This window comes from Zootermopsis nevadensis, unplaced genomic scaffold (genome assembly GCF_977971745.1).
Source record: "Zootermopsis nevadensis isolate Lab colony 2312 unplaced genomic scaffold, Znev_1.0 Znev_ptg000028l, whole genome shotgun sequence".
In the NCBI taxonomy this organism is placed as follows: Eukaryota; Metazoa; Arthropoda; class Insecta; order Blattodea; family Termopsidae; genus Zootermopsis; species Zootermopsis nevadensis.
Genome location: NW_028259160.1, coordinates 24,396,251 through 24,414,340, shown reverse-complemented (window position 1 = coordinate 24,414,340; position 18,090 = coordinate 24,396,251). Strand labels below are relative to the sequence as shown.

The window sequence follows — 18,090 nt, the reverse complement described above, 5'->3', positions numbered from 1 at the left end:
TAACTCATCTGTTTTTTTGCATATTACAAAGAATAAAAGAGTGGTATTAAAATGTAGGGGGTATGTAAACTGTACTGTCAGGCTGATAATTTAAAAAAAAATCTGATACAGGGGAAAATTAATTAATCCGAAATAGTCTACATTTTATTCCAAATTTGTAGGTTAAAAATTGCATTGAATATACAATTTGTTTTTTTTACAATTTTCTGCACTTAGTGTTAAATGTCAGTTTAATCTGGCTGTGAAGTTGTGCGAGGAAATTTGAATTCCCGTATTTTAAAGGCTAAAGTGACTGATATTTGAGAATTCAAAATTATGAATGTTGGGTGACCTGCAATTGCAGGATATTTAGAAAATATGTTAGGCTGTGGTCACAGTGGCACCGACATCGGTCGATTCGGCCGACGCCCGACGTCGGCCGAACTCGCCCGGTCTTTTCAAACCTGTTGGAAGGCACGTGCGTGGTCTCAGTGCAACCGATCTCGTCGGCCGATTATAGCAGACGTCGGACGGTGATCGGGCGAATTCAAATTAGTTTGTTTTTTTCGGCCGATGTATGATTCATGTGAGAGATATAAAGATGGACTGTGAAAAATTGATAAGTTTTTTGCAGGAAAGAAGAAGTTTGTGTGATCCGCAATGTGGTCAGTATCATAATAGAGATGTAGCTCGGAAGGTGTGGATTGAGATCGCCACTTCTTCATTCTCATATACTCGTAAAATTTGTCCGCTTGTTCAATCAATTGATGAAAGAGTTTGTGATACTCGCCGCGTTCTTCTCGAGATACATAAATATCATTCACATGGAATCTTTTTCTTTTTAATAACAAATATCTTAACACAGAACTCGTCTCAAAAAACAGAAGTGTTGGAACGTCCATTCTGCCGACAAATGACAAACTAGTCGGAGGCACTCTGACCAAGCTGTCGGTCGATGATAATCGGCCGACGTCTGACGACCGATATCGGTGCCACTGTGACCACAGCCTTATTAGGAAGCAATACATAAACATGATAGTATCTTTATAAAATAGGGAAGACAGTGATAACAAGAGATTGTGGTATGTTGTAAAGGCATGATTCCAAACGGTTACAGATAGTTTGCAATGTTAGCCTTTGCCCCCAGGAACGTCAGTGACTGCATATTACTGCCACATGGTAGTAGCAATGTGACAAACCTGATGACCTCCAGCTGCACACTGCCGGGTGGCTTTGGTCCGCGGATGCATCGGAAGCACTCGTGGTCACATAACACAGACTCTGGCGTACCAAGCGGATCTAATGCCGTCTCTCCCCAGTCAGATGCCCTGCAGCGCATTGTTGCCATCGTTCAGTGCACGGGTGTCTCGTTGGATGGCTGTGGGCAAGTAAATGGCGTTGAGTGCGAGCTGCCTGAGCATGAACAGTACATAGAGGATCTGCGATTCAACAACGCAGTGCGGGAAGTGTACCTGAACCGTTTTGTGTATATGTTTTCAGCGTATGAGCATTTTGTCATACAACCAAATCAGGTCAGTGGCATGTAGCGTAAGGAAACAATAGAATACTAGCACTGTGACCTATTGATCTGTTGTGTGTCTCTGTCGGTTATTATCCCATTGGTAACCCTGCATCTCAAATAAGTAGAGACCTTATGATAATCTTTTGGGATTTACAAATGCAAAATATGTGTAGAGGTGTTTCAGTAAAATTCTGAAATTTACAGTATATTTGCTGTATGTGGTATTATTAACTAATCCCAATTTGTATAGGCGTTATTTTGAGTGACATTTACCTGTTGGTAGCCCTGCCACACATTTTAAATGTTTTACTTTTATATGATTTGAAGGTTTTGCGGTGATGTAACTCAATAATTTTTCTCGGGTGATCAGTCGCGTCAGATTGTTAAACGATGAAACCGACGCTTCAGGGACTGTCTCTGTCCACATCGTCAGGGTTCTGATGTGACCGGAGGATGTGGTTGTCTCCCATGTATACCTGCCCAGCCTTTTTTTCCTTTTTTTGTTTAATCGCAGTAGTTTCCCAGATTTACTTTGTAAGGTTCCTTGAATAAGGAGCTTTACGCGCCTCTACGATTATGGACTTCAGTATTAAAACCTTCTTACGTTAGTGGTAACTGCTTTAACACATCTTTGCATGTCACTCTTGGAGTATATAATAGGTTTCATTTGGTTCTGAGAATAAGAGAATTTTTGTGAAGATCATAAATTTACTTACATTTGTAATGGTGTGTCCTTGGAAATAAGAACCGTGTTTATATTATTGTTTGGACGAGTTTTGTTCTTTGTTCTCCAGCATCTTTTGTTATACCATTAGCTACGAGGTGCGATCGGAAAGTTTCTAGACTGCGCCTATAAAAACCCGTACACTTATCTCAGGTATTAAATTCATCCATCACCCTCGAAGTAGTTCCCCTGGGAGTGAACACAATGATCCCAGCGCCGCTGCCAAGCCTGGAAGCATCCCTGGAAATCTTTCTTTGTCAGCCTGTCAAGCACCATCTGCGATTCTGCCTGAATCTCTTCTATCGTCTCAAATCTCCTTCCCTTTAGCTGAATTTTCATCTTTGGGAAGATGAAGAAGTCACACGGCGAATAAGGAGGGTGCGGGATGACGGCCATGGTGTTTGAGGCCAAAAACTGCCGAACTTTGAGGGCGGTGTGCGCTGGCGCGTTGTCATGATGCGTCGCATGTGGAGTTCTTCCTTTAGAATCAGCTGACAGGTCCCATAGCCTATCCCAACAATGTCGCACAAGTCGTTGATGGTACGACGTCGATCTTCGTAACATTTTCGGGCGTTGTGCTCGAAGATGGTCCTCCAGAACGCTCGTCATCATCGACAGAGGTTCGGCCATTTTTAAAACGTGAATGCCACACAAAAGTTTGCGGACTCCCCAAATGCTTGCTTTAGCATTTCATAGGTTTCCGTAGCCGTTTTGGCGAGTCTTTGGCAAAATTTGATGCACACGCCATTCCGAAATCGCAGGAGGGTCGGTGTAATGCACTACCAAAACGCCCGTAACTAAGAAACAAATGCTAATTCGATGATGCCGGCTGGCACACTGATTCACTATGAATGTAGGCCGCACCCCCTAGCGGCAGAAGCTCGTACTACATCCGGTTCGCCCGCTATTGACACAGTCTTGAAACTTTCCGATCGCACTTCGTATAACATTAAGTGAAGATGACTGTCTTCTGGGTTGTAGTGCTATTTTTGCTGACAGGACAAGGAGCAGTGGCTGAAAAACAGAGACTCAATGCAGAACTTTGACAAGGCCACGTTCCTTTCTGATCAGCCTGAGCACCACTTGCCATTTCTGTCGCGCTTCATCGAGAGCCAGATGTTTGCCACGTTGATTGACAACAAGATCATGGCCAACTGGAGCGAGGTGGAGCCCAACTTGCGTGTTTTTGACCGTAGGATACGCCTTCTCAGGTACTGCAAGGCTACTGAATAATTTGGGAGGTTTGTCCTAGCAAAGAACTTAATCTTTACTTCTCTTTCTTCAAAAGTATGTGCATCCTGTGAAGATGAATGTCTTGGGGTATGTGAATAGTTTGATTCTAATTCAGTTTAAATTTGAAAGAAGCATGACAGAATTTCAGTAAGGCTGAACACGGTTTCATAAAATACAATGCCCATTGTCCATATTAGACTTTTATTTGATCCATGTTATATAATTTGGACAGTGACTATACATGTAAGTCCAGGGATAATTTCATGGTTTCAAGTACACCCTGGTCCATATGTTGTACCGAGGATGCAGCGTTTGATGGTAGATAAATGGCAGTTATGTTACTATTTTCTGTTAGTTTTCTTACACGAGGTTGGGATGGAGTGTTATCTACTAACAGTAGTCTAGAATGAACAGATTTTTAAAGAGAACTTGTGAGAGGCGGAATCTGTCTTCTGTTCAATTTATAAAAACCACGAAAGGATGCACAAGAATATGATCGACAGAAGTGCCTTCTGGGGGAGATTTTTCTGAGACAAAAAAGTTTTGACGTATGTAACAAATTTATCTATCTACCATGAAAATATTATGAGTCATCAAAGCAGATCATTGATTAAAATAATTTAATGATAATATTGTTTTGTCCTTCAGACTCTTTTGAGATTTTGACTTCCCCACTACAACTGATTTTAATCTGTTATCCCCAAAGCATTAGAACAGCACAAAATTATAATTCTGTCTTCGCTCACCTTGTATCCCAGAGCATTTGTTTAACGCAGGGATTCTAATATACAAGTAGGCATTGCTCACTGACCTATAAACTCCTGTTTCATCTGAATTGCAGATTTGTGCCAGAACAATTATTTTTTCCAACTTGTCACAAAACATTGCTGCTCCAATGTTGTCAGCACTGAATTGTTCGCCTTGTATTTCTAACTCTCGTACTATGCATCTCTTTAAACTGTTTTAATCAAAATTTTCCAAGAATCTCTAATTTCTTGGAAAAATGTTTTGCACGTATGCACACGTGCGCGCTCGCGCGCACAATTTGGTGATCACGCAATCATAGTTTCTTTTCTTAAAAAAAATGGAAAGAAATGTTTTAACTAATGGTTGTAGATCATAAAGAGGACCATGTTTATGCCATGTGCTAATTATTTGAACTGTTTTTGGGAAATTGATTAAAAAAAAATATTATTTTTGCTTCTTGTAAAGTAGTGACTGCATTGGACTGTTTAGAACAACAATTAAATTTGTCGAACATAATTTTGTTAAGACCCTGAATATGAAATTGCATTACAGAGGTGAAACGTGTGGACAGACAGAACCTTCTATAAATGAGTATGATTTCACTTTTATGCAAAGAATTTGTATTTGTGTAAAAGGATTAAGAAATCCAACAATAACCCAGAGTGCTCTACGATATAAGATTTTGAATGTTATAATAATATTATATTGTAGAAAGCGGTTTGGGGAAGCATTGGTTCGGACTCCGGGGTACGAAACCTGCACTACCATCAGGGACACAGAATTGTTGCTGGAAAAGCGCCTGGTGTCAGTGGATGCTGAGGTGGTAAGCCCCCAGGAAATCCGGCAAGCTTCCGATCCGCTACAGCACTCGGCACCTCCTTCCAAAACACGGCCAGGCATATTCCCTTTGTTGGACCCAGTCATCCTCAACAAAGAGCCTGTTCACAGGTGAGGAGATAATAGACCTTTGTGAATATAGTTCCTCATTTGGGGCAGTGTTTTGTAACTTCTTTGTACTGTGGGGTATTGGTTAAAAGATTCTGTTCTACGTTTATTTCTGATTAAATTTGTTGTCCATGCCATCCTCTATGCTACTGATATTGTCACTGGGTGAGGAGTTGTGAACTTCAGCAGTTGATTGATATTGTAGATCTAGAAAATGTAACACTATGCAGTGGCGCACTCCTCATCGTTATCCCCACCACCGGAGTTCAGAGCGACGTGAAGCAGCAGACGCTCAGAGTGCAAGTGACAATGCAGCAAGGACCGGAAGCACGGAGACCAGCAACGGGGTCGGTTTGCGGCAGCCGAAACTAAGCGGTGGCATGAGCCCTGCGCTGGTGGCTCAGACCAACTGGAGCTTTGTGGAGAAGCTGCTAAAGGTGAGCGGGCCCTCTGCAGTGTGATTTATGTGAACTTTCCACTTCACACTTATCTTTGTCGGCTTGTCTGTTAGCTTTCCACAGATCTGCTACAACAGAATCGAAATTAATGTGCTCGAGGAGTCGCTGTGCTGGTATTATTGAATGGTGGCTGTGGGATAATCCACTTCCTCTTGTTGCTGTAGTGACAATGTAAATTCTTCGCTGAAGACAGCCATCTTCAGACTCGCCACCTTGAAAACCTCAAATCCTACTAAAATGCTTTGCTGCTTACTTTTTTTTGTTACTATTACTTATAATCATCTTTCCCTAAAACATGTTAGACTTTTGTGGCATATGTTATTACCTATGTTGGCAGGACTGCAAAAGCAAGACAAAGCGCATGCTGGTGGAGAAGATGGGAACTGAAGCTGTGGAATTGGGGCATGGTAGCGGAGAGGGTTCGCTGGTAGGAGTGGAAGAAAACACGCTTATCGCAAGCTTGTGTGACCTTCTGGAGCGGATCTGGTCGCATGGACTGCAGAACAAACAGGTTGGTATTTCATTTTACTTCGTTGGCTAACGTTCGCGCCCCTGCCTGCGCAGTAGACTCGGAAATATCTTTGAGGATACTTAAAATTTCTTTGTTTGTATGAGTGAAGTCAGTGACATGGCTACTCTTTGGCAATGAGTTGAAGATGGCTGTCAGACAATTGGTATCATTTCAGGAAGTTACAAATATGTTTCAGCAGTGAACGAGAGGACTTAATCGGTGTTTACTCGAGCTCACAGACGACATTTTCAGCATTTTTGATGAAGTTTCAGTGGAGAGAAGAAGCAGTTTAAAATGTGACATCATGTTGGAAATTTTCAGAAGCAAAAGAGAGCTGTGATTTGGAGAGGAGGCTGTTCAATACTGACAGTCTTGTGAATTTTTTTATTGTTTTCTGAACAGAGTTCACGTTTTCATTGTTTGTGATATAACAAGCATTTCTCCGTTCTTGCTTTTGACAGTATTGAACTTTTAAAACAACATTATCCATCATCTTGAATTTTGTTAAGAGAAATGACAGATCGGAGGGAATAGAAGGATGGGAATATGCCTGGTCCAGTATGGTGACAGACTGTGGTATTGTTTGCAGGGTAAGTCTGCTCTGTGGTCACACCTCACCAATTACCAGGAGCTCAAGGTGTGTGATGACACGTCAAAACCTATCGATCCCAACTTTCTAACGCCAGGTGAGTGATAGTTCTGTCATTATGCCAGTTAAATTGTTACATCTCGTAACAGAACAGACAATACACCGTGACAATCATTATTCAATCTAGTTATAAATATTCAGACATCAAGGGAAAGAATAATTTGCAAGTAAGCATGTGCACATTGAGAAGAAAGGTCAGTAAATCTTAAACCAGGTAGGTTACACCACAACACCAGAAACGCTAACTGTAAGACATGTCAAGCATTGAAGGGCAAAGACTTTATAACGAAAAATAAACATTAATACGAGGCGCGTCCGAAAAGTAAGTTTCCCACTCGTCCCACAGCTAGCAAACCTTATATTGCGCGAAGCGACTGTGCGTACGTGATAGAGCAATGACGTAGCATGGCGCATGCACTAACGGCACTTCCCGCGTTCTCACAGTAGCATCGTTGCAGCTGTTGAAGATGGAGGTTCTTATTCCAGCTCCCGCCGACTGTGAAGTGCGGTCAGTGATAACGCTAGGCCGCACACGGCTCGACGGACAGCAAGTCTCCTGCAGGAGTTCAGCTGGGAGGTGTTTAATCATTCACCCTACAGCCCGGACCTCGCTCCCAGTGATTTCCATCTTTTCCTACACCTCAAGAAATGCCTGTCCGGTCAGCGTCAGCGTTTTGAGAATGACAGAGAGGCGGAGATGGTTGTCACACAGTGGTTCCAATCCCAGGCGGCAGACTTCTACGACACAGGTATTCAAAAGTTGGTCCCACGGTATGACAAATGTCTCAATTCCGGTGGCGAATATGTTGAAAAATAGCTGGACACTTGCTGTATCTGTTGCAATAAATATTCCCATGAAATTGTGTTTTGTTTCTGTAAACGGCCCCAGGGAAACTTACTTTGAGGACGCGCCTCGTACATTTACAGGGTAGGAAATAAGCTTGGAACACACAATTAAACAGAAAATAAAACTGAAGGGCCCAGAACGTACATGAAACCAGAAAGGAAATAGGAACACATTGACAATGAAAAGTTTGTAATAACTAGAAGAACAAAGAACATCTCCACAGAAGATCCAAGAAGATGGATTATATGAAAAGTAATTTTAACTTAAGAATTCCGATTAAATTAAATTTAGAGGGTCATCTTAATTTGTGAACTTAGGATGGCAAACAACTCAACAGAAGCCCCAAATTGCAGTTAAATATTTTGGGCTAAGTAAAAGATTTTGCAGAAACTCTTATTTCACTCTTTTCTTTACATTTTAAATATTTACATTCAATACAGTTGATATGGAATATGAAATATTAGGTCAAATATTAATTATAAAAGAAAAAGTTCAGGCTCAGGCTGAATGCTCGTCAGACCGGGCCAGGTGAAATTAAACAATTTTGGCTTGTGCAGACCTCTACCCCAGGGTCACATTTGAAGAAACAGGGAGGATGAGAACAGCGTTAACTGTTCAGTTGTGTGCCATAAGTGAGCAAATCATCAACGGAAAATTCTGTTACTTTTATTTCGCTTTATTTTCCTGAATGAATAAAAACAGAAAATATTTTATGTCATAACTTCAGGTGATTTTGCTTCTAAAAAGTACCATTTACATAAAATTCTGCCTAACCTACTTGAAGATGGCAGTCTATCACCATAGGATTATATTTTGGTATCCTTTCTTATGTTGATAACTTGTACTAACCTTTCCTAACATTTTAAAATACTGTGTAAGGTGAAGTTGCACCTGAAAATTAAACTACTAAAAGTTGTTTATGTCAACATACGAGGTGCGATCGGAAAGTTTCAAGACTGTGTCAATAGAGGGCGAACCGGATGTAGTACGAGCTTCTGCCGCTAGGGGGTGCGGCCTACATTCATAGTGAATCAGTGTGCCAGCCAGCATCATCGAATTAGCATTTGTTTCTTAGTTACGGGCGTTTTGGTAGTGCATTACACCGACCCTCCTGCGATTTCGGAATGGCGTATGCATCAAATTTTGCCAAAGACTCGCCAAAACGGCTACGGAAACCTATGAAATGCTAAAGCAAGCATTTGGGGAGTTCGCAAACTTTTGTGTGGCATTAACGTTTTAAAAATGGCCGAACCTCTGTCGATGATGACGAGCGTTCTGGAGGACCATCTTCGAGCACAACGCCCGAAAATGTTACGAAGATTCGGCAGGCCATTCACGAAGATCGACGTCGTACCATCAACAACTTGTGCGACATTGTTGGGATAGGCTATGGGACCTGTCAGCTGATTCTAAAGGAAGAACTCCACATGCGACGCATCCTGTCTGAGGACCAGAAGCAGAATCGACTGACTTCTCGTTTGTCAGGAGCTCAAAGATCTTGCCGGATCGCCGGATTTAGCTCCGTGTGACTTCTTCCTCTTCCCAAAGATGAAAATTCAGCTAAAGGGAAGGAGATTTGAGGCGATAGAAGAGATTCAGGCAGAATCACAGATGGTGCTTGACAGGCTGACAAAGAAAGATTTCCAGGGATGTTTCCAGGCTTGGCAGCGGCGCTGGGATCGTTGTGTTCACTCCCAGGGGAACTACTTCGAGGGCGATGGATGAATTTAATACCTGAGATAAGTGTACGGGTTTTTATAGGCGCAGTCTTGAAACTTTCCGATCGCACCTCGTACATTCCCTGGTGAAGGTATTTGTATGTTTACTTATAATTTATTACTTATTTCGGTTTTCGTTCCAATTCACAATATTGTTTCAGAACAATTACATTCAGGAATTGTGGTAACTTGCAGAGCAGTGTGTCCTCCCAGAAAAGTACTTAATCCAAGACTTTATTCGTTAAATTCATATTTTTATGTAATTGAGACATGCAGGTGGGCCCGGGAGTGGGAGGGAGGTATGCTTATTATCGGCTTAAAGCTAAAAAGAGAATGTTCTCATCACTGACAAGTTCAGAATCCCGGGGAAGATGGTTATTAAAAATGAGAAAACCACAACTCATGAGTTGCGTTGCTGAAGAAGTGTCTTTTGTGGATGTTATTCTCAAAATGAGTGGCTTTGGATTGCTACAAGACTTCGTCGTTTCAGGATGATAATTAAAAGTTTGTGTTTGTAGTGGGCAGTGAGTTATAAAACTTACAAGCATTATTTTAGCAGTGAATGGACATAACATAATATTGTTAATTTCTAATGGAATTTGAGGGATAAACATGAATGATTATAATGCTGTGTTAATGCCTGAAAGTTATGAACAGAATAGATGTGGTATTAAGCACTGCTGTTTTGCTTAGATAGAAGATGCTGGTATTCATCATTGTTTGAAATTCATTATTCCATGATCATCTATCAGGTGATGCTGTTTAATCTGAGCTATTGAATGTGTTCATGAAGAACATCCTTAACCTATTTAAACAATGTTTGAAGTACGTGCGTATACAGAGGTGGCGTCTTTGCTGTTACACAGAATTCTAGACTCATATCAGGAAAAAGTCATAGCACCCAATCGCAGATGGGCTTTTGCTGGTCGGTAATTATGAAGTGAGAGAAGCGTGTAATTTTTCAGGAAGACATATTAAATGTAAAGTATTTACCAAATGAAAATAGCGTTCATTCAAGAACTCAGTATACTGCAGTTAAATTTCAAGAACAAATTTTATCATGAAGCTTTTGTTGAACCTAATGCCATGGGACAGAGCCATTCACGAGAAGCGAAGAGGTGATTAGCTAGTTAAGAAATTTCTGCCTCTCCTCTTATGGAAACAATAGTTTTCATTACCACATTCACAAGAGTCCACCCTATCCCCTCCCATTGTCTTTCCATTCAGTCCATTTTAATATTATCCTGCCATCTGTAAATATGTATTCTGAGTATTCTGCTCCATTCAGGTTTCCCGACAAAGATTTTATGTATATTTTTTCATTTCCCCATCTCAAGAAATGTTTTTAGAATGTGTAATAATAGTGTAGTCGTTCCAAAATACGTGTATGGCAATGAGCAGGTATAAATGACAAGTTTGGATGCAATAAATTAGTCTCATATGACATACTTACTAGGGTACTAATGATGTGAGTTTTGTTTGTTTGGCTGCATGTTGACTGGACAGCCCTTGCGTGGTGCGTGCTGCGGAAGAGACTTGACTGTACGTCTGCTCGATTATCTCTACTGCATGTTGTATCTGTTTGGTTGTGTGCCTGTCTGGATGCCTTTTGGCCGTCCTTTTCCAAAGTACAATCCAAGTGAAGGAGTATGTGTACTTAGTTACATCACCGCCTGCTTCTTTTATTTTTTCTTTAATTTTGAGGTTGGCATCGCTGCACTTGCATCCTGTGCCATCACTCTTACGTCTGACGTTGTGTGGTGTTGTTACATGTTCTGTTATGTACCGTGCAGCACGATGTAGATCGTTATTCACAATGTTAGGAGTGAGGGTGTTGTATATCTGGGAGTTTAATTTTATTTGGTGTTGTGACAGCCCCTCGCTCCCCCCATCCATTTTCTAGGCTTGGGGTTCGCAGATTCACTCCTGTCCTCTCTTATGTCTGGCAGCATTGTAGAGCTTGCCGCGTACCTGAGCAATGCGCAGTTTGTGAAGTTGAGGTATGTTAAGTGTAATCTTTGTAGAAATTAATGGAGACTTTTGTATCTTGTTGTAGATTTGTTTCCTATGAATATATCTTGTATTTGATCCACTCTACCGCATTCACTGCTGGGTATTTAAATAAATAACTAAGTTTAAATGCCAGGGATTTGTGAAGCAGTCTGCCAATTTTCACACCCTTATCTGTATAAAATGATTACAGAGGCAGTATTGAATTGAGACATTTGAAATTTTCGGCATACCTTTAGTAAACATTTAGGGTGTTATATTGTGTGTAGCAGCCTTATCGGTGGAGTGGATGACACCAAAAATATAATATTTCATTTATTTACTTCTTAGAATGGCAAGTATTGTGCCGCGGTGATGTACGTAACGGTTAACACTTGAAATTTTATGCAAGTTCTAATAGGTAGATTTTGGCAATGAATGTGCTAATGTGACTGGGTGTCATGTGCTTGTAGAAAATATTTTGTACAGTAACTCCAGCCATAGTGATTTCCATTGTACATAGAAGCAGTGTTTAGTGTGCTCTCAAGGTAAGAAATAAGCTTTAGGAAGGCCTTATCATGTCAGTTCTAGAATTATAAGCTATGGAATAGTGAATTCATGTTGCTGTAAGCTGTCATTTCTAAAATGATATTGTAAGCTGTGGAATAATGCATCTGTGGTTCTGTAGGGTCAGGTATTGATTGATCTTCCCTTGACTAACGTTGAACATATGGTAGGAAGCTTGTTTCATCCTTCATAATGGTGCTAGTGGGTTTATGAACTGACATAAGAAACAAATGTTTGATTAAATATTCTGCATGTCAGTCGATTTAAGATTTGACTTCAGCCATGGCTTGGTCTGGGTTCAAACTACGTTCCGCTTCAATGACGTTCTGTGACTGTTCGTCTTCAGATCTGTCTTCAATGGCACTGGAGACGGATTTCTCAACGTCCAGTCAGCAACATGGACGAGAGACACACAAATTGCCAATGGACAGCAGGCCACAGTGTAGCAACACTGCTCCCTTCACCCCTTCTAACTCGGACCAGCCGAATCTGCATCCCCTGCCTGTATCGTTGACCACTGACATGAGGTAATTTTCTTGATTGTTGGTTTTAGGTCATAGGATTTGCATTGATACTGTGAAAACTTGTGAAAGTGTCTGTGGTGCGGTCGTAGTCATTTGTGTTCGGTGCAATAAAGAACTAAGGTGACTGCGTTATAAAATATATTTACCATTTATTAAGGCGAATTATCATACTGTACTCGCACACGGTAGTGTAACTAGAACTGTCGAATGGAAGGTGGTTTAGTAAGAAATCAGTTTACTCTAACTAGTGTTAATGTATTTGAAAATCTGGAATGTGGGTTTTAATGATAGTTTATGTTTTTAGTGTGATTCACTGCACAGTAGTTTTACAGTGACTGTGAAGTAATGTTGAGACTCATTTTTGTAGTTGGAGAGAATCAAGTTTTAGGAATTTACAGACAGCCAGCACTTTTCACGTGCCCAGTAGTCATTTAACTTAGGACATGGTTTGAAATCTCGGCGCATATTTTATAGAGTAGTATGGCATCCTGCTACGTCAAAGAAGCATTCTGCCACTGTTGAACCTCTCCAGAGTTAAAGTCTGGCTGGCAGAACAATAGCACAATGATTTGTAACTGCTATGTCTTTACTTTCCTAACCAAAGAACTCTATGGACCACTCAGACGTCATTGTATCCAATATCGTAGGTAGAAGTTGTCGAGAAAGGTTGATGGCTGTTTTAAATGTGCTTAATGAAATGCCCTTGACGTTTTTATTTTATGTATCTAAATTCAGATGTGGATAAGCAGCCTTTCACAGAATGATTATTTTAAACATTTGGGCAATGGCAGAGTTAAAATCTCAAATCTCCTGCTTTATAGGAATGTGCAAGCAATGACAGACATCAAGACCCACATTGGTTATGCACGAGCCTGGGTGAGACTGTCACTAGAAAAGAAGCTGCTGTCGAGACATCTGCACACACTGCTCTCGGATTCGGCGTTGCTCAGGTACGGCTTGCCCCTCCACGAGGCAGTGTGGCTGCCCCATGTGCGTCCCCTAGGTTTGATAAGTTTGTTGTGGTTGCAGGAGCCAGTACAAGCGATACGCGTTCCTGCGCTGTGAAGATGAGAAGGAGCAATTTTTATATCACCTGCTAACCCTGAATGCCGTCGAGTACTTCTGTTTCACCAACACATACACAGGCACCAGTGAGTAGGTTCAGTACCGCTAATATCGTAGGTCTCTGAAATCAGTTCCGTTCACATGGCGTTTTCGTAACATCCATTTAAATTTAATGCATCGCCTGCGTCTTCCAAGTAGCCATTTTCCATTAGGCTTCTCCACCAAAATTCTGCATGCATCTCATGTCTCTTCCACCTGAGCTACATAATGACCTTGATTTTGTTATCCTAACAATACCAAATGACTTGTGTAAACCATTGTCACATTTTATTTCTCAAACATCTGTTTCAACGTTATACTCCCACCTCGGGCAGCCTTCTGCTTGGGGGAAAGGGGGGGGGGGGAGAAAGAGAGAGTCAAACTGTGTGTTCACTTTGTTTCCCAGGCATCCTGCATGATTGCCTGTATCAGCCTTTTTTTGGTCTGTTCTCCCTTAGTGCACACAGTTGTGTTTTAGCCATGTACTGTTTCTCTCAAGGACCCATATGTATAGATTATACTGCATTTATATGTATATTTTATTTTCAACCAAATATACAGTTAAATAGGTTTTATGGAATTCTTTTGAAGTATTGTGCATAGGAAATTGGTGTTCTGAGTCAGATAAGCTGTATTGGCAACAACAGACTGCTACAGATTTTAGTAGGTTTGTGTCTGTCTTGCAGTACTACCATACCGTGTCGTGATATTCCCGTCCAGAAAGACAAGTGCTGCCACCACCTCGGCTAACTCCTGGGTTACAATATCGGGCACGCTCGGCGAAACATCCCCAGTGCCTATCCCCCGTGGAGCCCTGGAGTTTGTGTTTCGCGTAAGTGAAGTTTTATGCAATCTTGTTGACGCGGCAGTGAAAGAGAAACTGTACCGTGATGTCTGAAAGCTGTTATGTTACAGCACAAGAATCTTGGTATCCTCACAACTTTGAGGATCGGGCACGATAACTGTGGGCCGTCCCCTAAATGGATGGTGGAGCACGTGGTGGTGCGGAATGAGGTGACAGGACACATGTACAAGTGAGTGGGCACACAGGTCATACTGATATGAATGCGATCTGCCGGCATGATTGTAAATGTTTTCTTCCATTTAGTCTAATTTAAAAACAAGGCCAGTATTCTCAAGGGAATATTCTGTGATGACAGATCGTAACTGCCTCAGGTAAAATTTCTTTGGAAGACGTGTGATGGCAGTGATGCATGTTTGGCTTCTCATCAGTTGATCAATACTGATTTTTCAAATATGTGTCGTACCAAGACACTGATGCTTTGTGCTGCTTCTACTGCTCCTTTTGTTTAAAAAATATATATTTTATAATGACATTGAACAGATCTCAGGAACGCTCACCGAAAATTGAAACAAACTCAGTTCCACCAATGTTTTGACATGGACAGGTAAATGTTTCTGTCTCTGTCTTAGGCTAGTGATTTCCTTCACACAGTTGTTGTTGTTCTTCTTACAGTTGGCTGTAGAGGGAAGAAAGTATGGCATTTTATTGAATAAAAATTTTCTTGGATATTATCCATCGTCTAGTAAATATAAAACGTAAAACGACGTTTCGGAGATGGGACTCTATCTCCGTCTTCAGGTTCCTACACAGTTGGGCCCACTAGATAGAGCTAATTGTCCGGAGATAGGGACCTGAAGACGGAGATAGAGTCCCATCTCCGAAACGTCGTTTTACGTTTTATATTTACTAGACGATGGATAATATCCAAGAAAATTTTTATTCAATTGACTCTTCACCATCGTCAAGAAGTTTTAGATTTGATATGGCATTTTATGTTTATCATATGCCATACATTTTTCAGCTTCGGATTGTAAAAAATATGATTTTGAATACACTGAAACACCGTGTGGCTGGTACAGCTTGAGAATGTAATTTTAAGCTGCACATTTAATTGATTTCTACAAATGTAACATGATAGTTTTTCAAATTCAAATTTTGGCATTTCTTGCAAAGTTGCCCAGTTTATGAACTCTAGTGTATACATGTGTCATTTTGTCATGTCACTGATGTCGTTAAGATCTCTTAATATATACTACATATTTTTGGAGAGCCCAAATTTAAAAAATTCATTTGATCTGACTGTTCTGAGGCTTGAAGCTTGTCCATACACCAAGAGGTCTTGTCTGGTCAGGCCACATGCGAGAATGCGGTCCTAAAGTGTAACAGCTGAGTATGCTGGCAGGTTCCCTTGTGGGCGATGGCTGGGGCGGGGCATTGATGATGACTCAACAGAGCGCCTGCTAGTTGGTGAGCTGGTGCCTTGCAGTGTTGACAGTGAGGAGCTCGTGGAGACGTGTCGCACGCCCCCACCTCGTTGCCACAGCCCCAGTGTGCCTCGCAGATCCCAAGACGCTCGCCCTTCTGTGGCAGAGATCCAACATATGCTGGGTAAGGAAATTACTGGTGTGACTTGAGGCTTTCGCAGCGACCAACTGCAGTAAAGCCACTTAAAATTGGAACTGTACTCCAGCGTTTCACAGACATACTCTGTCTCCGTCATAAGGGAATGATGTGATGATCACATCATTCACTAATGATGGAGATGATGAATGTCTCTTAAATGATGGACTGTGGTTCCATTCTGATGTGGCTTGTCACCCAAGTGGATTTTATTGAAATTACTGGTAAATTGAAACCCTGCTCTTAAGTCATTTTCAAAATTTAGCTTATTGAGCAGGAAAACAAATTTCTTTTGGGACTAGGAGTTAAACAATTCTTTACCTGTTGTTGTTGTTGAAGTTATTGTTATTATGTATTGTGGTTATTATCTGTCATGTAAGATTTCCCACACACCATCCCTTTTCACACTTTGTGCACTTTCTTGTACTCCACAAAAGCTAGATGTGTTCTAAAATTAAGTTCCATTAGTTTCTGCATAATTAGACTGATCAAGTCAAGGAGGATGAGATGGGCAGGACATGTAGCCTGCATGGGAGAGAAGAGGAATGCATACAGAGTTTTGGTGGCCGAACCAGAAGGAAAGAAACCACTGGGAAGACCTAGGCGTAGGTGGGAGAATAATATTAAGATTGATCTTACATAAATAGGATTGGGTGGTATGAATTGAATTCATCTGCCTTAGGATATGGACCATTGGCGGGCTCTTGTGAACATGGTAATGAACCTTAGAGTTCTATAAAATGTTGGAAAGTTCCTGAGTGGTTGAATGACTGTTGGCTTCTCAGGAAGGACTCAGCTTCATGGAGTAAGTAAGTTTCTGTATCTGGTTTATGACAAACACATTGTCGGTTGCAGAAATATCCTTGGCAAAATACACCATGTTCTTCTAACAGCAGTACATCAAATGTCGTTGAAACCTGCCTGTACTAGGGAGACTGTATCTTTGTAGTTTTCATGACATTTTAAGTGCTCCTTTCCTTCACTGCTGATATTAGAGTTCACTGGTAATGGTGACGTCGTTCCATGAAAACACGGCATTTTTAGGTTGTATAACTTTTTCTGATATATCAGTTGTTCTGTTAGGTTGATATTTATTAGTTGATTAGTTTAACTGCAGTGAAATTATGTATTTCCATGCAAACTCACTATATCACTCCAGGTGATGCGGTGAACAGCATCGTCAAGTTATTGTATCATCGCAAACACGAGAAAGAACGTAGCATGCTGACACTGCTCCTGTGCGGGGAGACAGGCCTTGTGTATTGTTTGGAGCAGGCATTCCTCACTGGTTTCAAGTCAACACGCCTGTTTGGACGCAACCTCTACCTCTGGGACTATTTCTGTAAGTGACTGACAACATTTATGAACTGAAGGACACGAAACAATCTCAAAGTGTAATTAGAATATCAGATACATTGCAGTTTGCCAAATATAGAAAGAAAATTTTATTGGAGATTGAGCGCTTCATAGTAATGTGATTTTCTGTAAAGTAATCTAATTTAATTGCAACGTTTCATTAAAAAAGGTTCATGTATGATCTGATTCAGTACAGCATTTAAAGTGATGGGCTTCAAATATACAGAGTTAATAGTTGAAGTGAAATGTAAATACCACAGGAAACTGTTAGGTGATAGTAAGGAAATTGGTCCAGAAATGAAAGGAGAAAAAGGTTTGTATATGCCGTATTTCCTAAATTTTAAGATGTACCTTTTTCACGTTGTAAAATTCCTTAAATTGGGTTGCGTCTTACATTTGATGCTGTCTAAGAACTGATATGACATCTTTTTTCAGAAAACTTATTACTAAATCAAGGATGCATCTTACAGTTTATGGCATCTTAAAATTTAGGAAATAGTTGCTCTTATCTCATCAGTAAAATGCATAACAGAAACACAGTGAGTTGACGACTGTTAAATTCTTTGAAAATGTAGTGAAATTCAAATATGTGCTCCAGTCTTCATCATCGTGTGTCATTTTTAAAAATTCAAATATACAGAACTGTGATCTTACCTGAGGTTTTATTGAGGTATGCAACTTGGTCCCTCACTGTAAAGGAACGATGTACATTAAGAGAGTTTTGACCACAGAGGAAAAGCTGTAGAAGGCTGCAGTGTGAACATCTTCAAAGATTTTTCGTAGGTGATCAGA

The 18,090-nt window shown here is 40.8% G+C and overlaps 1 protein-coding gene across 6 annotated transcripts in view; it reads left to right on the top strand.

Moving 5' to 3' along the window:
- pns (DENN domain containing pinstripe) overlaps positions 1–18,090 on the top strand; it is a 44,670-nt gene that overhangs the window by 18,585 nt on the left and 7,995 nt on the right. For 5 of the 6 annotated variants that reach the window (XM_022068215.2, XM_022068210.2, XM_022068214.2 and 2 more), the window contains exons 8-21: positions 1,127–1,511; positions 3,225–3,436; positions 4,917–5,153; positions 5,356–5,587; positions 5,946–6,119; positions 6,709–6,805; positions 10,840–10,875; positions 12,236–12,416; positions 13,235–13,363; positions 13,443–13,564; positions 14,204–14,349; positions 14,433–14,551; positions 15,725–15,930; positions 17,102–17,284. In XM_022068215.2, the coding sequence (XP_021923907.2) occupies positions 1,127–1,511; positions 3,225–3,436; positions 4,917–5,153; positions 5,356–5,587; positions 5,946–6,119; positions 6,709–6,805; positions 10,840–10,875; positions 12,236–12,416; positions 13,235–13,363; positions 13,443–13,564; positions 14,204–14,349; positions 14,433–14,551; positions 15,725–15,930; positions 17,102–17,284 (2,459 nt within the window). The remainder of the gene's footprint in view (positions 1–1,126; positions 1,512–3,224; positions 3,437–4,916; positions 5,154–5,355; positions 5,588–5,945; positions 6,120–6,708; positions 6,806–10,839; positions 10,876–12,235; positions 12,417–13,234; positions 13,364–13,442; positions 13,565–14,203; positions 14,350–14,432; positions 14,552–15,724; positions 15,931–17,101; positions 17,285–18,090) is intronic. The other variant, XM_022068212.2, reaches the window with a different exon arrangement.